Below are 21,029 nucleotides of genomic sequence, written 5' to 3' on the forward strand. Positions count from 1 at the left end.
CCCCGTACCCTGGAGCCCTGAGACACCAGTGTCCCTGTACCGCCACCCTGCACCCAAGGACCACCAGTGCTCCCCACGCCCCTAACCGAGACTGCAGCCCAGGCACTGCAGGGACATCCTGGTGTGCGCCCATCCCTGTGCGCCACCCTGGCCCCAAGCCCACCAGCAATGGGAATCAGGGTGCTGGGGGGGTCGCATGCCCGACCCAAGGCAGGGCGTCAGGGCCAGACCCCGCAGAAACGTGGTCCGAGAGGTTCGACCATCCCCTTTCCCGGGCTGCAGTGCCTGCGGGGAGCGGCCTGGTGAGCTGCCCCTGGCCATGGCCTGTGACACACAAAAACGGGTTCAGAGCCCAAAATTGCCGCGTGCCTCGAGGGGCACCTGGGCTATAACCCCAGCTCCCGTACCCCAGTTCCCCCAGCTGCCTGCCACAGTTTAGTTTCCCTGAGAAGTGCTTTCTGGGGAGATTTCATACAGCTTCAGACCGGCATGAGGCTGCAAATCCTTCAGGATGCTCCTCCGACTTATGCATGCCTTGGTGGCCCAGTGGCTTTGCTGTGCAAACTGAAACCAGTACAACCAAAACCCATGTGCTCCTGCTGGCAGTGCAACAGGGGCCCCTCTGCTTTATGGTGACTCCCTGGGACCGGAGCAGCTGGTGCTGGCCCTTCCTCGCAGCCCAAAAAAAAGTTCATCCTGAGCTTGTTCTTCCACTGAGCCTCACGAGCAGCATCCCAGGGCAGCCCTGAACTACAGGATGTTGGCGACAAACACAGTACATTGATTTTTCTTTGATATTAAACAAAATACCCATCATTGCGTGGTTTGGGGAGAACTATACAAATCGCATTCGTGTCCCACACGCACGGGTTTCCCAGCACCAGCAAATCCCCTGGCCCATGGTCCATGCCAGCTCGGAAGGCGACTCATCCCCAGGACACGGGACCCCTGGTGCTGCTGCAGGATGTTGCCAAGCTCCCGGCGGCCATTGCAGCTCCTCTCCGGACAAATCAGTTTCCCAGGCACTGCCCAGCCTGCTGAGCGTCCGCAGTGAGAAACCATTAGGCAAGATCTGAATAGAGGAAAAAAAAAGGGGGGGGGGGTGAAACAGGTGGGGACTAGCTGCAGTGATGCCAGCTGGCGAGTGCCATGGTGAGAGGAGCAGGTGAACTGCAGAAGTTCAAGCAAATCTCCCCTTCTTCCAGCTTACCCTTGGAGACACACAGGGCCATGCTCGAAGTGCGTTTTCCTGCAAGAAGGGAGGGCTCCTGGCCCTGCCCAGGAAGGCAGCGTGGCAGCAGAGAGCTGCTCCTCTGGGTTTTCACCTGCTCCTTTGGGGCAGATGAGTGCAGCCAAGGCCATGACAGGGAAGCCCGGGGAAATCTTTTCCGTTGACTCAGGCAGGAGGAAAAGGTTTTCCTGCTATTAAAAAGGAAAGCATTGGTGAACATTCCCCCCCAACCCTGGCTCAGGATCAAAAAGTCAGGAGCCAGTGCTGCAATGCTGGTGCGGGATGGTGCAAGGGGATAGGTGAGCCGCTGGGACTGGCACAGATGATCCCCACCTGCCTCTGGTGCATGGTGGGCAAGGGGTGAATTTATTCTCTCCCAGCACCCAGCGCTGATGCCAGCACCCCCATACAGACATGCCTGAGGTCAGGGAGCAGCCTTGGTCAGCTTAAAACCTTTCCAACCCCACAAAGTGTGCCCAACCCAACCATGCGTTAAGCCCAAACATTTATTTTTTTGAAATTAAACACACCCATGGGTTGGTTTTGGTGGCTCCTTCCCCGCTAAAACTTGGGAGCGCAGCTCACCTCCCCCTTCCCCATTACGACCAGCACTGCAAATCCTTTTTCTCTCCCCAAAGCACAATCTCGGACAGCTTTTGGTGGGTTTTTAGTTTGCAGGAGGCCATTCAGGGTCCTCAGCGGCATTAGCCATGTGGGCACGACTGTCCTCCTGATGCCATGAAAAGCCAAAATCAGGACTCAGTAGTCAGAAGACTATTAAGCAGGTATCCTTTATTGCAGTGCTGGGCACACAGGGGATTTCTCCTCCTATTGTGTGTGCCTGATCAGTTTAATTGCATAGTTTATATACAGGTTCTATATACATATTAATTAGATTTCTGATAAAAGTTTTGCCTATTAATTAACCCATTATCATATGCAAATGTCCCTCACGCAGGCATATTCCAGGTCTCTGGTGGTCTTCCGTAGTCTTCCTCACTTGTCCACTGTCTGACCCTTCTCGGCTGATTCCGAGTGGTGTGATCTTCTACATGTTTTGATACATCTTATCCTAAAGAATGCTCGTTAGTGCCTCTATTATCTATGTCTACATTAACGACGCAGTTCTCCAGACACTGGAAGGCCATCTGAAAGCAGTTTTTTCTTTGGTGTCTTATACATTGTGCAGCGTACAGAACTCTTATCTACTATCAGTCAGCAAATAATTGGGTAAAGAAATAGCAAGACCATTGTGTTCAGAAAAAAATATCTTGTATCACTCCACTCAAGCTCTTCATTTCTGTCTCCAGAATCAACAGCTTCAGTCACCCCCATGAACTTAACTTCAGCCTACGGCAATGCAAGTCCAAAGGGCCTCCTAGCAGCAAGAGAGCTTGGCTGTTGGATGCCCCTGTCCTTGCCAAATCAGTTTACTAGTGATTCCCTTTGGGGTTGCAGCTGAAAAATAGCATTAAAACCCAGCAGGCTCAGACGTCACCACCTCTCTACTGCACGGTGGGGGCTTGCTGGCAGGGAAAGCTGGAGACCTGGAACCTCTTGCTCAGCCAGACCATGGAGGTTTGGATTAGGGTTTGGTTTTTTACATTGTTTCTCGTTACAGTGGCCATTTCAAAGCATCACGGGTGCTTTGCAAACACAGATGCACCCAGCACTGCTGGCAAGGTAGCAAGGAAGGAAAAAGGAAGGTTGCAAAAGTGGCAATTCACGCTGCTGGGCACAGCCCAAGGAAGCCCCTGGAGCAACATCATTGTCCACCTTCAATCCCCATTGCTGCTTCAACTCCCAAGTGCAATTGCTGCTGGCCGAGCTCAACTTGCAGCACCACCAACAGCTAATCTGGAAGGATCGAGTTGCACGGACCCATGCCAGGGCTGTGGCTGGCTCCCCAGGGATGTGAAGGTCACCTCACATCTAGGCTACTGTGGTGGGAGAAAAGGGGTCTGTTCCTGCCTGCTTGTGTTGTGAGGTTCAGAGACGGACGTGCGGTGTCTGAGATGTATGTACCCACCTTCGGGAAGGTGAGTGGCAGCAGATGGGCCAGGATGCGAGCACCTGGCCACTGCTGAGCATGAGGGCGCAAGGGGAGAAAACCAAGATGGCTCAGAGTGCACAAAGCAGACAAGACTGGGAGAGAAAAGTACTTGCTGGGAAAGGGACTCACTTTGACTAATCCTGAAAAAAATAAAGGCCAGAAATTGTTATTCTGAAGTGGAGGGAAGCAGAAACATTGCAAATAATCCAGTCTGAGCTGCAAAGCTGAGGTCAGGCAGTAAATGGTGATGAAAAAGGTGCACATTCTTCCTCCTGGGCGTCACTCACAAAAAAAAAAAAAAAACTGGCACAACAAAGCCACCCTCGCCTCATCCCTGTGGGGCAGCTCCAGCCCCTGCGGACCCGCTTGCCCCAATGTGCCCGGGTGGGTGGGCAGGATGGGCGCAGGGGACCCTGCCTCTGTGCAGCCCTTTGTCCTCCCGTAGCACCCAGACCCCCACATGCCTGTGCAGATGCTGCTGGTGCTGGGGCAGGCGCTGTGCCCGGTGCCACCACCACCCACCAGGACAAAGCTGCTTTGTGCAGGGCCAGCCGGGCACATCCCCAGCCTCCTCCCCATCCCGTGCCCCCAAGTGTTGCTTTCCCTCTCACAGGTCAGGGAGGAAGGCAGGGCCACACCAGGACAGGGCACAACCTCAGCGACACCCCCCCACCTCCTCCTCATCCTCCCGCCACCTCCATCTCCAACCCCAGTTCCTTCGTCTTCCCCATGGCCTCCCAGCAGGTCCCATCCCCCCCCAAACCTCCCACGCCACTGGGACTGACCCTTCCCTGGGGTAAGAACGGGATAGCCCAGGCTCTCCAGTGAGGTTGACCCCCACTGTCCCACCTCCCCCAAGAAGTCACATCATCCCGGTAGATCTCTCAGCCCTTTTATTCACTTGGCAGCCATCAGCCATCACATCCACTCAGCAAGAAAACCACAGCCCGGGGAGCTGTGAAACCTTGTGGCATTCCCCTTCACACAGTGAGCGATGTGGTTGGGGCTGTTTAATCCTCCGTGCCGTTTCCAGTCCCAAAATAACCCCTGGAGGCAAAAACCTCCTTATGGAGGGTCTTCTGAATCACAGCCTTCAGTTAAAAGATCCTCTCCGTTACCTTGTCCAAGTGGTTAAGAAATCCCATCCTGATCACACCCCCACACTCCCCCCCGCCCCGTCCTGAAAAAGCCCTCAAGCAGTTAGAGCACAAATTCAATGCGCAGAAAACGCAAGCCGGGTGGGAGAAAAGCATCCACGTGAAGGCGGCAAAGCCTTGCATCTTGCAGCTGGGAGGCAGGTCCCAAGACTCCTTTTGCCAGGCCATAGTTTTCTGTCCCTTTGCTCCTGCCTTGCCTCCGCGAGAGTCCTGAGACAGCTTCTATCCGCCAGAGGTGGCACCTGGCCATGGCAAGCCAGGCAGTAACCTAATTTCAAAGAAAAGCCCAGCACCACTGCAGCTTGCTAAGGGTCACAGCCTCTGGGCCCCAGGGTGAGCGGCAAAGCTGCTTCCTGGGGGATAATTCCAACCCCTCAGCAGGCAGAGCCTGAGCCACCCCTGAGGCTTGCCCTGCCTGGGGATCCCCGCTCCCTCCAGGGCGGAGTGCGGCCCGTGCCTCAGTTTTCCCACAGGGAAAGGGGCCCACAGGGAGTGGTGCCACCAAAAGCATGGGGGACCCAGGGGTTAATGACATGGTCTGTCCTGTCCGCCCCCCTCCATGAACAACCCCCTTTGCTGTCAGCAGCCCTCTGCAGGGGTGGGCAAGGAGCCCCCTGCTATGCCCCAGCAGGGGCCAAGCCCCCCACCCTGTGCCTGCCTTCAAGGGCTCTCAGCTGGGCTGGGGGCCAAGCTGCTGCCCAGGCTGGGCTTAGTAAGCTGCCGCAAGTCCCGTGCAGACCTGACGGCCCACTGGGCCAGCTCCCGCAGCACCCCCAGGCCCCACAGCTTCCTCTCGAAGAGGCCGAGGTGGGAGGGGGGGGGGGGGCCAGCTCCCTCCTCACTGGGGGGCCCACGGCTCTCCAGCCGCAGCAGCTCCTCAAGGTGGTAGGCAAAGGCTGAGACCTGGAGCAGGACGGCTGCCAGTGCCCGGCCCAGGGCAGCATCAGCCTCACCCAGCTGCTCCCGCTGCTCCTCCAGCATCTGGGCCAGCAGGGCCCGGAAGGCCCGGTACGCCGCCAGGTTCTCCAGCAGCCGCTGGGTCCCCGTCTGCTCGTCCCAGTGCTCCACTGCTGCCATCGGCACCCCCTCCACCACCGCCATGCTGGCTGAGGCATCCAAGCCCTGCTGCTCCACCTGCAATGGTGACAGCAGCTGGGGATCAGCAGTGGCAGCAGAAACAGGGGAACCCCCACCAGCATGGCCTCCAGGGGGCCCCGATTCAGCTTCAGCGCTGGCCAAGAGGCGTTCGGGGCAGTGCAAGGCCAGGTGCTTGAGGTTTGCCCAAGCATTAGCCAGCAGCACACCAAGGCCCAGATACCGGCAGCATTTCATCTCCCATCTCTACCATGGGCCAGATCCCTTGTGCCCCAGCACAGCTGCCAGGAGCCCCCTGGACCCCACCCAGTAGTGGTGGCCACCCCATCGGTGCTCCCAGCCCCACAGGCAGCCGTAAGGAGCAGGGCAAACTTACGTAGGTGTCCAGGAGGTTGATGACATCCGAGCGCATCTTCCCAGCCAGGCGGATGCCTCGGCTGCACAGGTCGCGGCGCCGGAGGGCGACTGAGGAGCTGTCTGCTGCCGCCATGGCCTGGGCAGCTGTCACAGGCACCAGGCTCACGGCACAGCGCCTGCCTGGCCCAGTGAGGACAATCCCTTGCTGAGCTGGTGCATTCCAGCCGGGAGCTCTGCTCACACGTCCGCTGGCCTGGCTCTCCCCCTCTTCCACGCCTGGGGCCTGGCACGACGCTGCAAATTCCCGCCTCTGGGATCAACAGCAACAGATTATTTCTCTAATTCCCCTGTGCATCACTATCCAAGCGCCTTGCCCAGAATGGTCTTGCCTGGCAGCAACAGGCACCCAGCCCCAGCTCTGACCCATTCCTCCCTCCCAGCCACACAGTGAGATTAGCAGCATGCTAATCCCCCTGGCTCATGCCAGAGTGTGGGAAACCACTGCCGGGAAGAGGCAAGCAAAGCCCAGACATTGCTCAACACCTCAGCCTGGGCAGCACGCTGGGGCCTGAGCAGGGCAGAGCGCTGCAGGTTTGCCAGCAAGGGATTGAGGGGAGCCCCCAGGCTGGAGATCCAGCACTGGCTGCAGGCTGGGCTGCAACCCAAATGCCGACAGAAGGCTGCAGGGGCCTGTCCTGGCTGCCTCCAGCCCTCTTATTCCCCCCATGACTGCATGGGACTGGGTGCCCCAGGCCTAACTCCCCTTTCCCAGGAGTCCTGCCCCAAAGGGGGGCTGCAGACAGGGGAGGAGGTCCCAGCCACCCCAGGGCAACACTGGCCACCCACCACAGGTGAGCTGCATGCACCAAGACAAAAACAGCCCTTTTGGTTGGTTTGGTTTTTCCTCAGTACGTTTATTTTGGTTATGTATTACCCAGATTAAGAGAAGAAACAGGAGTTGAAAAGCAGTTTCCCTTCAGTATCACAGTACACTGAGCCTTGCCCCAGCTTAGCTGGGAAACTGCCCCAGCCCCCCAGCCCAACCTCCCAGGGCCAGCGGCCAACCCAACAGTGTCGTTGCCACCTGGTGGCTACTGCAGAAAGCACTGCTGAGCTGCGGGAGCCCCCCAGCTCCAGCTGGCACAGCCCCCGGCCCAAACCCTGTGCACCCCAGGGCCCCTGCCTCCATGCCACTGCCCACACCAGGCACAGCACCCACAAGCTCTCTGGGGCGTTGAGAGCAGGCAAAGGGCCCCGTGTCCCCTCCGTTCCCTCCCCAGGAGGACAAAAAAAAAAAAAAAAAAAAAATAAATACAGGGGAAAAAAAATACAAAAAAGTTTATTGCAAACTACTACAATAATTTATTGAAGCAAACTGCATGCGAGTGAAGGAGAGACATAGAGGTGAGGAGGAGCTGCAGAAGGGCTGTGTCAGTTTTCAGGTTTCAAAGGGGAGTGGGAAGGGAGGTGCTACACCAGTCTCTCCTGCATCAGGGTTAGCAGGCTGTGGTTAGAGAACAGACAGGCAACTGGCCGAGACCAGAAAAAGAAAAAGGAGAGCTACAAGAGGTGTGCATGGAAGGACAAGGCAGGGAGTGGCAGGGATCAGAGGTGTCCAGGTCAGGAAGCAAATGAGCTGCTTGATTCTGCGTCCCAGAAACGAGGCCGATGGCTAACTCTTTGCCCCACTTGGGGCAGTTGGGGGAGACACAGGACCAGGCAGCCTCCCTTGCCTCCCAGCCAGGTGCCAAGCATTGCATCACCAGAGGTGAGCAAGCCCTTGACCCAAAAGCATTTTAGTACCATCCCTCAGAAAACAAAACCCCGAGCTCTCCGTTTAGTGTTCTGTGCAAGGCTCTGCCTGCTCTGCACCTCCCACGGGGCACAGGGCAGGGCACAAAAAGCAGCACCAGCAGGATGGTCTGCAGCAAGCGTGGGGATGACATGGCTGACCTGCACCACATGACACATCAGCTACCCGTGGCCAGGATCCAGGCCAGGAGACATGCCACCAAACAACATGGCTCAGCCAGCCCCAAGTCTCCCCAGACAGAAGACCCACAGTGCTGGGGGGTGAAGCCATCGGAGTTGGGTTTGAACACATCTCATTGTGCTGCTTCTCTTTAGTTTGCAAGGGAAGGGGACCAGCTGGCCACCCGAAAGCTTCCTGCTGGAAATCACAATAGTTTGATCCAAGCAAGAAATTGGATCATCCCAACTGAAGAAACTGGTTTAGTTTAATGCCGTACCACCATGGACCTGACATGCACTGTTCCGCGAGACCCGCATTCAGGTATGCTGGGCTCTCATCCTTATCTCCAGGAAAGGCTCGTGGCCTGACGCATCTCCTGCAGGCATGGGAGCCATGCTGCTGCAAGAACATGAGATGCCCACACCCAGGGCATAAGACACCAGGGTTGCAAACTGTTCAGCCACAAACCGTCCCAACACCAGAAGTGTTTCAACTTGCTCTGACAAAGATATCACTGTAAGGGGTGGAAGGGAGGGGGCAAATCAGGACAAGTGGCCCAATAAAAGCTGTCAGGCTTTGGCCACAGCTGGATTTCCAGGCTGCACGAGGGACACAGTGGGTGTTCAGAGTCAGTTTCCTGTAAAAAGTTTCCAATTAAATTCCATGTTTTATTGCCATTCTCCAGAACCCAAGTAGCCCGATTTTGCCTAGCTGCTGTGTGCTACAGACCCTGATCTTGTGCTCGGACAAGATACTTTAGCTCTGCTCCCAGCCACATAAACCCAACTGAAAAAACAACCAACCAAACAAAAAGTCCAGGTTATTCTTTACCTCTTCCAAAACCACTAAGAATTCAAGGCCACTGAACCTCCACACAGTTTCAGATAAGAGCAAAAAGATCCAAGTTTCTGTAGCAGACACATCATATCCTGTGTCAACTTTTCCAAGGGCTCAGAGCTGTCCTAACTACACCGGCAGGCAACACTTGAACCGCCACATTTCATGGAAAGCAGGGGTGTTTGCACAGAAGAGAGAAGCTTTGAAAACACAGCTGCACAACACCCTCCCCCCAAAATGGGGGCAGGGAGAAAAGCTGACACCCCCTTAGTCCCACATCAGTCTATTGCCTTGAATAAACAAGCCCAAGACAACCATATCCAGTCCCTACTTCTGCATTTTTTTCTAGACCTGGAAAGGAGAGGCAGAATTGGATGAGGAGCACAACATCCCCCAGCAGCAAGCAGCTCACAACTGTCCTACGTCACGAGAACAAATTTCTGGCTAATGATGTTCTTCCCTGAAAGGCTAGGGAGCAAGGGGGAGGCAAAAAGAGTATTTAATGCAAGGAGCTCACCCCAACCTTGGAGGGAGGGAGACAACAGCCAGCTGCTCCATCACTCACCTCATCCTCCTGCTAAAACGCTGCTGCAGACACTCCCACTGCAAACAGGCTCTTCTCCAGGGGCTCTCCCTCTACTCTGGAAAAGCTGCAAAAGACATCTGACTCCAGAACGCTGCCTTCACCTCAGCTCTCCCATCTGCTGTTACAATAGCACGATGTGCTCCCTTGCAGCTCGTTAGTGTGAAGAGGTCTACTGGGAAATAGCCTGAACCCCTTCCACCCCAACCCCCTAAGAACATAACTAAAAAATACCGACCCTTTTTTAATCAATAAATAAGGAATCTTGTTACCACAACACAAAAACGAAGCATGTTCAAAGTGCAAATTACTGTCGTCAAACTGGGATGCTCCTCCTTGCCTCTCCCACGCAGGGCTCCCGTAGCCCCCGGGCCTCTCCAAGCAAACATGATCTATGAGCCAGGGCGTTCCCTCAACTTCCTGTCAGAGCTGGAGCAGAGGAGCACCGTGGGGAGAGGGATATGCACTGTTTCACAGCTCACCCTGCTGAGGGGGCCTAAAGTGCCAAGCCAAACTCCCAGCCCCGTGAGGAAGAATGAGACTGCAAGGACCAGAGTGCAGCGATGCATAGAAGTTGGGACCAGGGGCGAGAGGGAGTCCTAAGAAACTTGTCCAGAGCACATCAAATGCTTTCTAGTTTTGCAAGCGGGGCCACATCAAGGAGCCAGAAAGGCATCTGCTTTGGGGTAGAGCGAAGGGTTTCAGCAGTCCCCCCTCCCTTGGGGAAATCCATCGCTCAATCCAACTTGCTCTGGTAATGGCACCATGTGCCCCTTTCTACAAAGGAGCAGTGGGAGAGAGAGAAGTGGTTGGGAGAAAGAGGATGTGCTGTGATCCACGCTGGAGGGGAGCAGACCCTTCGGTTATTTACTAGTATTGTAAGTTTTGTTTAACTTTTCTCTCTTTCAGTAAGCTCTTTTTTTTTCCTCCTCCTCTTAAATACAGAGCCCAAACTGTCCCAGCACCCAAGTGCTCCCCGCCCACTAGGGTCCAGCGGAGTCTGAATCTTCGATGAGCACCTCCGTAGTGGCTCCCAGGATCTCTGTGTTCATGACCAGCCCCTCCGGGTTTGTACTGCTGCCACTCCCCACAAAGAGCTTGCCATCAGCCACCAGGCTCACGCGCTCTGCTCCACCACAGTAGGTCTTCGGCATTCCGTCAGGGTTCAGCAGCAGGCAATCTGCTGGGGCAGTGCTTCCCAGCGGGTCGGGAAGAAGGGGGAGGCCCTGGCCATCGGTGGGCGGCGCAATGGCCTCGGGATTAGTGCCCAGGATGTCGGTGCTGGTGATGAGGGCACCCGCATTGGCAGCCAGTGCTTCAGCAATAAGCACTTCAGGGTGGCTCTTGGCTTTGTGGGCCACGACGCTGTCCTTCTTCTCAAATTTCTTGCCGCAAATGTTGCAGGAGAACTGGTAGAAGGAGTCTGCATCATGCTTCTTCATGTGCCAGTTGAGGGAAGCCTTCTGCCGGCAAGTGAATCCACAGATCTCACACCTGGGAGGGGAGGAGAAGAAGGTCACAACCAAGGGACATCCCCACACACTTGTGGGGACAGCAGTACCAAAGAGGCAGCCCAGGAAAACAGCAGGGGCTCACTAAAATGGGATGTCACCATAGCTCCAGCTCTTCCAGTTTTATTTGCAGAGGGTTTATGTTCCTCAGATCTTTACTGAGACGCTGCCTCAAAGCAGTGAGACAGGCAAGACAGGTGGCAGCTCAAACACTCCTACAGGTGTGTGTTTAAAGAGAGCTGGGACACCAGGAACAGGTTCCAGCCCTGACTTCAGAGCTGCCCCTGCTCTTGGTGCAGTCCAAGAATGGGTGTATCCAAGGGTCCCTCAAAGCAGGAGAACAAGACAGGCAGAGGTACTCACTGCAAGGGCTTCTCGCCTGTATGGATCATTCGGTGCACAGCCAAGTTATGAGAACTCTTAAACGCCCGGGCACAGTACTCACAGATGTAATCCCTTTGATCTAAAAAGCAACACCAGTTGGAGCATTACTCTCTGGCAGACCTGCTCCCTATCCCAGCTCTCACATGTTGCAGGTAAAGCTACCCAAGAAGCAGTAGAACTAGAAGTGCTGGGAGGCCAGCAGGCATACCAAAGGAGGAGGTGTCCCACAATACACCACAGCAGCTGATCTGGAGAGTTAAGGCATGATTAAGACTCTCCTAAGAGCTAATTATCCATTCTGACCAATACTGAAGGACTGGCAAATTAGGATAAAACTTTGCTGGGTTTATCCCTCTACAGAACCCTTGAGTGACACTTGCCAGGGGGTGAATTAAAAACTCCATAGCCTATTTCTTTCATTTCCTTAAAAGATGGTAATCCAGAAGGAAACAATACCCTGCTGCTGCTGCAAATCTATGCCACCTGCCTTGGCTTTACTCTCCCCAAAAGTCCTAGAGGCTTTTCCTTTTTTTTTTTTCCCCTTTCTGTTCACTGACCTGAGGAGGAGTTTGTATCTATTTCCCACCTCCCTGTCTGTACCTGTGTGGTGTTTGGCATGCCGCAGGAGCTGCTTCTGAAGTCGGAAGAGCCGACCACAGGAGGGATGAGGACACACATATTTTTTCTTCAGCAAGTGCTGGTACTTTATGTGATGCTATAAAGGAAGAGTGAAAGGTTGTAGACTCTTTCTTTACATGGCTGAGAGAATAGCTGAGACACATCAATCTCAGATGGCCCCTCAGCAGGCCACCAGACTGCAATCTGTGACAAGATACCACGAACACAAAGACTTTCATCTCCATCGAGAGAAGAAAGCCAAACAAATGTGGACATCTAGGAACAGGACAGATACAGAGACCCACGTGGCCACAATAGATTAAGTCTATCAAAAAGACAACATTAGGAAGGAGTGCTTCCATGCCAGTGGAGGACTAGCTGCCTGTTCTAAATGGCTTTTCCCTGCCCTCACACATGCCATTCAGGAAGTGAAAAATCTCAACCAACCTGCAGGTAACGCGGGTGAGCCAAGACTGTGCCACAGCCTTCCATCTCGCAGCGGACATACTGTATTGGAGGCTTCTTCCTAAGAAGTCAGTAAGTAAATGGCAGAATGGTTAGCTGATGCATCTGAAGCCAGGGCAGCAGCAAGATGAATGAGTGCGAGTGCAGCTCAGTGATGTGAGAGCAAAGGATTACTACTCCAATATTCCTGTTTGGGCTATGCTGATAGAGACTCTGTCCAAGAGTTCCCTCCACTCCTAGCACTACTTAAGGGCTCTCCCCAGAGCTGAGAAAACCCCAGGAGACACAGAGTTCCCAGAACCTTATCACTGGGCAATGCCAGGCTAGGGATCAACTCAGAAGTGGGGAGGGGGCTGGTTCAGTTGGAAGAAATCAAACCCGTATCTACAGGAAGAAAGGGGAAGGAAAGGAGGGAAGACAAGGCATGCTGCTATTTCCTTCCCCCCCCACCCCCCCCCCCCTTTAAGGCAGATTTCTATACTGTGCAATAGAGACGACTTTGAGACAATCAACATCTCTGTGTAGGACACAAGGGAAGCAAGTCTTCAGAACGGAACTAAGTAGGGGGGATCACTTACCTTCTCTTGGGCAGCCTTGGGCTCTTGTCATCCTTTCTCCTCCTTCCCCTCCTGTGACAGGGTTACAGAAACAGAATTGAAAGAAGCTTCTTTACATTGGTAGTGGGCAGAGTTTTTGAAGTGTATGCTACAAAGCAGGAGCATGCTGTAAGAAATACTACAGAACTCTTCCACACTTTTAAGCTGAAAAGTAACACTGCACCCGATAAGTCAGCTGCTCTGGCAAGTCAGCCACCTGCTCTGCGTCAAAACACCTGAAGAGTTTATAAGGAAACACTCTTGTAATAGATGGGCAGGTTCCCTAAAGAAGTTAAGTAGCCAGGCCTCCATGCAAATTGTCCCTGCATTTTGCAGAACTGCCACATCACACAGAAGACTGCTCCCTGTGGAGCTGTGGTCCCCCTGTTTCTGATACCTGGCTGACACTTTTTTCTGCATGACATTTGGTGGCATGTGGTAGGCCTCAAATCACCCTGCCTCTGCCAACATAGTCAGGCTGCAGCTGCATGACTACCTGCTAGGTCTAGCATACAACACATTTTTAAGCCTGCCTGGCTCAAATGTGTCTCAGCCCACCATTCACAGCTATGCAGATACCAGTAAACAGGTATCAGATAGCCACAGCCCAGCAGGCTGCGGTTAGAAATTACCAACTCTTCTGCCATAATGGAGTGAGGAAGGGCTATTTCAGAAAGCCCTCAACCAGGCAATCGCATGCTTCATATTTTTGCTTTTAAACCTGTAACTGTCCAAACAACTCACGACCTTATAATTAAATTCATCCCTTTCCAGGCCGCACGTCAGCACACAAGATTCTGCTCTTGGAAGTTTCTGCTGCAGACAGTTAGCAAGCTATTGCGTCATTAACTGCAAGCTCTAGAAAAATCAATCAAGTACAAGTTGGAAGCAGATTGAGAGGGAGGCAACATTCTTGAGAAATAAATGCTTCATGTGGTTTGCTCTCACAACCCCTCCCATTTCCTAATGCATTTTTTATAAACATGTAATTTTGCCAACACAGTCCAGAATTGATGGTGCACCCTATTTCCTCTACTCTGTTGGGTAATGTTTCATACTACGTGAAAAACATCAATCTGCACGACTAGAAAGAACAGGATTAATGATCTAGCAGCTATTTTACAGTCCCCTGAATTAACTATAGCAGATTATACACTTGTCAAGACAAAAATCTATGCTCCATCAGAGCAGACCTATGCTTACATGTAAAATGCACCCTTCCAAGCAATAGCTCTGCCCAGAACATCGTGCCTGCTTGATCATATTACTGCAGAGAGATACTCACAGTAGATTGATGGAAGTCTTTTCTAGACTGTACTGAGACACCTTTATTGTTAACAAGACCACACCAGTTAACATGCTTAACAGGCACTCAGCATTCAAGCCAAGCCTTCAGAAAAGGCACAGGTTTTATTATGCACAAAAGTAGGGTCTGATCTAAATAACACAACCACAAGCCTCAGAATGCTACCTCGAGCAGAAAAAAACCAGAAGTTCTCAAAACATCAGCATCCTTACTCCTCTCCAGTATAAATGAGCTCTGCAGCAGCTTAGAAACAGCAAGAGAAATTAAAACAAAGGTGTGCAGAGCCCCACGCTGCAGACCAGCAGAGGGAGCCCCATTTGTTCTAATTGCTCAAAGAGGAGCTAAAGTGCAAAACCTGCTTTTTTTTTTTTACCTCACATTATCCCAAAGAATGGCTTTGACACAGGCACATAAATTCAATCTACCTCAGTTGCCAGAAGGAAAGCTTCAGTGTTGAGTTCCAGTGACAGCATACACAAAGGTTTCGAGTCTCCACTCAAAGCGTTAGTGGCTGACTAGGTAGCAAAAGTTTGGTTTTTTATTTCTCCAAAACGAGGGAGAACACAGCTGTTTTTCCTGAGCTTTCCTATGTTAGTCCCAAATGTACAAAGTCGTCACTTACCACACAACACATAAAAAGTACTACCGTGTCTGCCTCTAGGCACACAACAGAAGAAATGTTGCCTTCTCAGACTATCTTTCCAATACAGTCTAATCTACTTCAGACATCACAACAGAAACCAATTTCAAGAATACTCTGAAGTATTTCATGCTGTATGACCATATCCAGGTAGGCTGACTAAACCACAGCATGGAGAAAAACCCCTCAACTTTAAATGAAAATACCAACTCTTTTATTTCTGCTTGCTGAATGTGCACAAGATACTAGGAAGCAGGACTTCTATCAGAACAAAAGGTTCTGCCCTATTATCTTTCAGGCCCAGAGGAGGAGGGGGGAAGCCAACAATAACAAAACACTGTTGTACACTAGCAAGAATGCAAAATATACAACACACACTGCTACGTATAACTGCAGAGTTTTACTTACTTCCTCGGTGGTTCTTCATCTTCCTGAAATTCACTCTCTTCTTTCACTTCTACTTTAATCTCTTTCTGTTTCTCTTTTTCCTCCTTCCCCTTGCTAGCTTTTCTCCTTTGCTTTGGTGCTTCCCTACAAAGATAAAAATACAACATATTACTCCGATACTCTTCCCATTGTCTGCTTTTTACAAAGGTTTAAGCAAAAACTGGATTGAAGTTCAGGTCTATTTATCAAGTTCCACTTCTAAGCAGAAGTATGAACAAAGATTAAGGAAGAACCTGGCAGCCAGGAGGGCTCTAAAGGCTTTAGTCTGTCAGAGAAGAACAGTCCCAATAGCTGTAGGCAATATTTAGAAAACACTGTGTCCAATGGGAGTCATTCCACCTTAGCAACTAGCACAGGTTCTTTGGGTCATATTAAGCTCATTCAACTAAGATGTCACAATTTTGGGGGGTCTGAAACCACAGTAAGTAATCCAATATACTTCTCTAGATGGGGCTTGTAGGTTTCATCTCTTGGATCATCTTTGAAGGGAACTTCTTCCTCACTGATGAGCATCTCCTCATCATCACTGCTGGGAGAAAAGGAGAACAGAGGACTTCAGCAGCAACAGTTCAAGCACTACTGCAAGAATATTCATGCATCATCCCCTAGGATGGGAAAGACACCATTACACAGCACTTTCTCATCCAGCATGACTGGGGAAAGCTAACAGCTTGCACTGACTAAGGAGCATGATGACAGCCAAAACAGATAGGCTAGGCAGAGCAGTTTCCTCTTGTGAACCCGCCTAACCACAGCATCTGCTCCTGAAGGAATAAAGCTACCAGGTGAAATGCCCAGATCAAATCTTACTGTCCATTTCTCCACAATATCTCCTGACACCTGCAGTCCATCTGCAATCCAGACTGAAAACGCAAAGGTCCAGGACTGAATGAAAACAGAGCTACTATCCGTCCCATAGATCCTTTCACAGAAGCACTTCTTTTGAAAAAACCCAGACTCTTATTTTCCCTTCTTGAGACACTATATAGGAAGAAATACCACAAAATACAGAGTTTCCTACCTGATTCCAGCTGGAGACTGATGCTCTTCTGTGACCTCTGAAAGGAAAAGTCACCATTAGGTTTCAATCTGTGTTCGCTGCAGTGAGCTCATCTGTCTCAAGATACTTCCGTCGACATTCAGTGCCAGGAGTGCTGGTGGCAGAAGGTACTCATGACCAAGAAGCACCACGCCTGTACCAGCCAGTCTGCATACAGCTCACAAAGTTACGCCCACATCCAGCTCCCTTCAGAGGTTCCCAAGACCTGACTATCTCCAGGCACTTTCATGCCAGGGCTTCCCACGTACCATATTCAAGCTGGTCTGTGTTTGGCTCTGACTTGCAGACGAGCTGCAGGGAACCAGTCTTGGATCTGGAGGCACGCGAATTCTCAGTGTCACGCTGGCGGGCCGCAGTGGCTGACCTGCTGCTGCGCCAGCTTCTGCTAGGCCTGGCTGTGCTGACAGGAGAGCCATGGCTGAGGACACTGGACACTTCCTCCTCTTCCTTCTCTTCTTTGGGATCTGAAACACCCATTGCAATCTCCTTAATAATAATAAAATGCATAAGTCCCATCACTAAATTCACACTCCTCTGTTGCACGATGTTGAATAGCATAAATGCTCCTGTCTACTCTGACAGGGAAACCACTACCTCTCACAGATTTGGAGTGTAGCTCTGCCAAGCCAGGCAGGACACACCCCAGGGCCTTACTTCAGCAAGCCTTCATTTAAAACTCTCATCACATTTCCCACTGCCTCTAAGTAAAGACACAAATATTTAAAAACAGCTTACATTTCCCTCTGATACAGGCTTGTGATTATTTGCTGGCTCTGATCTCCCCTAAGCACTGCAAGATAGACACTCATAAACCTCAGCAACTGCTTTATGAAAGACTAGCTTGAAAATTGGACCATATTAAAAGTCATGTTTGGAGAATCCCCCAAACACATATTTAATCAGAATTGTACACCTGGTAATAACCCTGAGGAATCTGAGCTGGATGTTTCTGGTCTTACACTAGAGCAAAAAACATCACAAGCACTGTTAGCCTGAGGTCTTTGCACTCATTTATAGCTTCTACAGGTGGTTTCTTTTTGGCTGATGGCTGATCTCCAGGTATGTTTTGGCAAGATAACAGAACTGGCTTAAATGTTTATGTGAGCAAGTTCATCCCTTAAAAACTAAAATTCCCAAGTGCAGTTCACTTGATCTCACTTTTTGGTGCTTACTGTGACACTGGGCCTTAATGAACTCAAATGATTTCTGAAATTTCACAAATTATGTGCTGAAGAAATTAATTCCAAGTAGCTGGCTATGCTCAGTACTCCAGGTTTGCCACTGCTTTAGTACACAAAGCCACCTGCAGCACTTCACAGGGCCTGTGTTCTAGGCTAAGCTCTGACCCACTCCTTTTCACCCAAATACATTTACACTGCTGTCTAGTTTCAGGTGGGTTTCTGCTGCCTAAGCACCAGCCAGCAGTATCACTGAGATGCCTGGGAGTTTATCAAGCATCTGCTGGCAAAGTCAGTGGACAGTCCTCTAAGGACTGGCTGGGGAGCAGCTCTGCTATGCCAGGAGCCCCAGTGAAGAGCAAACTGCACATCAAGAGCCAGGAGCGTGCCCTGGCAGCAAGGGAGGTCCACAGCATCCTGGGTGCCATTCACAGGGGCACAGTCAGGAAACAGAGGGACACTGTTAATCGCCTTTACTCAGCACTCGCTAGACCACATTTGGATTCCCCCTCCAGTTTTGGACTCCCACCACAAAAAGGCTGTCAACATGTTTGAGCAAGTCCAGAGGGGATCACCAAGATGGTTGGGGGCTGAAACACACAACCTGTAAGAAGCAGCTGAGAGAAATGTGCTTGTTCAGCCCAGAGAACAGAAAACCCTGCGGGGACACAACAGCAGCCTTACAATGTACAGGCAGGTTATCAAGCAGCCCAAACCTCCCTGCTAAGGTGCACAGCAGGCAGATGAGGGGCAGTGGTCATCAGCTGAAACAGAGAGATCTGACTGGATACAGGAAAAGCATTTTTCTCCCCCAAGAGGACAGTCAAGCACTGGAAGAGGGGCCCAGCAAGGCTGCGTAGCCTCCACAGAAACATAGAACGGTCTGGGTTGGAAGGGACTTTAAAGGGTCATCTAGTCCAATCCCCTTGCAACGAGCAGGGACACCTTCAACTAGATCAGGTTGCTCAGAGCCCCGTCCAACCTGACCTTGAACATTTCCAGGGACAGGGCATCTATAGTCTCTCTGGGCAACCCATTCCAGAGTTTCACCACCCTCATTGTAATAAATTTAAATTTCTTCCTTATATCTAGTTTGAATCTACTCTCTTTTAGTTTAAAACCATTACCCCTTGTCCTATCGCTACAGGCCCTACTAAAAAGTCTGTCCCCATCTTCCTTCCGAGCCCCCTTTAAGTACTGAAAGGCTGCAATAAGGTCTTCCTGGAGCCTTCTCTTCTCCAGGCTGAACAACCCCAACTCTCTCAGCCTTTCCTCACAGGAGAGGTGTTCCAGCCCTCTGACCATTTCTGTGTCCCTCCTCTGGACCTGCTCCAGCAGGTCCATGTGCTGAGGACCCCAGAGCTGGACGCAGTACTGCAGGTGGGGTCTCACCAGAGCAGAGGGGCAGAATTACTTCCCTCAACCTGTTGGCCACGCTTCTTTTGGTGCGGGCCAGGATACAGTTGGCTCTCTGGGCTGCAAGCACACATTGGCAGCTCACATCCAGCTTTTCATCCACCAGTACCCCCAAGTCCTTCTCGGCAGGGCTGCTCTCAACCCCTTCACGTCCCCAAGCCTATATTGACACCAGGAGTTGTCCCAACCCAGGTGCAGCACCTCGCACTTGGCCTTGTTGAACCCCATGAACCCAATTCCTGAGCTTGTCCAGACCTGACTGGAAAAAGGCCCTGATCAACATGATGTGAACACTGTATTGTACCTGTGCTAAGCAGCAGGTGAGACCAGAGATATCCTGAGGTCCCTCCCAACCTGAAATCTCTAATTTTGCATCAAGCCTTTTGAACCAAATGATCCTTTTACTTCTAGCACGTAGTTTGCTTTGTGTGACTCATTCCCCAATCCTTGATTAACAGGGTGGGAATAATCAACATTTGACTGAAAAAATCTGACTGGAATACAGGATGTGAGGCATCACAGTTTTGTTGTAAAACAGCAACCAAGTCTAACATCTTGCATGTATAAAGCCCACTTCATAACAGAGCATGAACTACACCTTCTTTTTGGCCTCCGGGTTTAGCAGATCTTAGGTTGAACTATGACTGCTTTACGTTCTTAATCCTAATTGTGAACATCTTCAGTTTTTTTGAGTGCTAAATTGAATCCAAAGACACTTGAAACCATTCTCTAGGAATTTTCCCCTCAAATGCTACCATGTTACCAGCATTAGCACACAGCTGCTCTTGAAGAGGTTTATTCCTTTGGAAGATGAGTCATTCAGCTGATTTCTTACCGCAAGCTAGTATTTTAAAGATTAGACTTATGGATTTGAAACAGACCTCCCTCAGAATACATTTCTACAAAGTACACCACTCACCTAGCAATTTTGCTTCATTTCTCTCAAGTGAAGGTGTTTAATAAGTCTTTCCCCATGATTTCTCCTTTTTACTCCTTCCTTTTATTTCAGCAAGCTTGTCTAACATATTCACTGCATTTTTACATGCTGTGAATACCTACGTATCTCCAAAAAACCCCATAGGTAGGTGAAATAAAGTATTTACTTTGCAGCAGAACTCGTAAAGCAATATAGAGCTATGTCGTGGTTTAACCCCAGCCAGCAACTAAGTACCAAACAGCTGCTCACTCACTTCCCCCCCACCTAGTGGGATGGGGGAGAGAATCAGAAAAAAAAAGTAAAACTCGTGAGTTGAGGTAAGAACGGTTTAATAGAACAGAAAAGAAGAAACTAATAATAATAACACTAATAAAATTACAATAGTAATAATAAAAGGATTGGAATATACAAGTGATGCACAATGCAATTGCTCACCACTCACTGACAGATGCCCAGTTAGTTCCCGAGCAGCAATCCTCCCTAGGCCAGCTCACCCCAGTTTATATACTGGGCATGGCATCACATGGTATGGAATACCCCATTGACCAGTTTTGGTCAGCTGCCCTGCCTGTGTCCCCTCCCAACTTCTTGTGCCCCTCCAGCCTTCCTGCTGGCTGGGCATAAGAAGCTGAAAAATCCTTGACTTTAGACTAAATATTACTTAGCAACAACTGAAAACATCAGTGTGTTATCAACATTCTTCTCATACAGAACCCAAAACATAGCACTATACCAGCTACTAGAAAGAAAATTAACTCTATCCCAGCTGAAACCAGAACAAGCTATTAGTTGAAAATCCTTGTAATTCTAGACCCTCCCAACAGGGGACACAGGTCCATGCGTAAGGGTCAGAGCTGCACCAGGAAACTTGTATCTGCAGAGTATTCAGCTGCAGTAGCAGCTGGAATCAGCACTCACCAAGGCTTTGCCTGAAGTCTAAAATTGCAAAAGTACTAGATTTCTAATAAATTTTATGTCTCTTTCCCAGACCTAAATTTCCTTTCTCCTTCACAAAAACAGTTTTCTGATGAATCCAGCCTGCCTCTCAAAAAGCAAAACAAGAACAAAAGAAAAAAAACAACCACCACCAAAAAAAACCCAACCCCAAACCAAACCAGAACAAACACTAGATACAGAGACAGCAACTGGCTTAGAGAGGAAAAAAAAGCACTTCCTCCCCCTAATG

The 21,029-nt window shown here is 50.8% G+C and overlaps 2 protein-coding genes across 2 annotated transcripts; both read right to left on the minus strand.

Moving 5' to 3' along the window:
* Positions 1 to 5,101: 5,101 nt before the first annotated feature.
* Positions 5,102 to 6,026, minus strand: CNTF (ciliary neurotrophic factor). Its single transcript, XM_010568055.1, has 2 exons — positions 5,913 to 6,026; positions 5,102 to 5,575 (listed from the first exon to the last, which is right to left on the minus strand). The coding sequence occupies exons 1-2, from the start codon at positions 6,024 to 6,026 to the stop codon at positions 5,102 to 5,104; spliced, it is 588 nt and encodes a 195-aa protein (XP_010566357.1).
* A 4,175-nt stretch (positions 6,027 to 10,201) lies between these two features.
* On the minus strand, positions 10,202 to 16,607 carry ZFP91 (ZFP91 zinc finger protein). The gene is made up of 9 exons (XM_010568019.1): positions 16,561 to 16,607; positions 16,274 to 16,310; positions 15,692 to 15,778; positions 15,214 to 15,336; positions 12,842 to 12,892; positions 12,246 to 12,324; positions 11,781 to 11,895; positions 11,160 to 11,259; positions 10,202 to 10,779 (listed from the first exon to the last, which is right to left on the minus strand). Exons 3-9 carry the CDS (start codon positions 15,763 to 15,765, stop codon positions 10,269 to 10,271), a joined length of 1,053 nt encoding a protein of 350 aa, XP_010566321.1. The 5' UTR covers positions 15,766 to 15,778; positions 16,274 to 16,310; positions 16,561 to 16,607; the 3' UTR covers positions 10,202 to 10,268.
* Positions 16,608 to 21,029: the final 4,422 nt, after the last annotated feature.

Source organism: Haliaeetus leucocephalus, unplaced genomic scaffold, assembly GCF_000737465.1.
Source record: "Haliaeetus leucocephalus isolate CR32 unplaced genomic scaffold, Haliaeetus_leucocephalus-4.0 Scaffold236, whole genome shotgun sequence".
NCBI classification, from domain to species: domain Eukaryota; kingdom Metazoa; phylum Chordata; class Aves; order Accipitriformes; family Accipitridae; genus Haliaeetus; species Haliaeetus leucocephalus.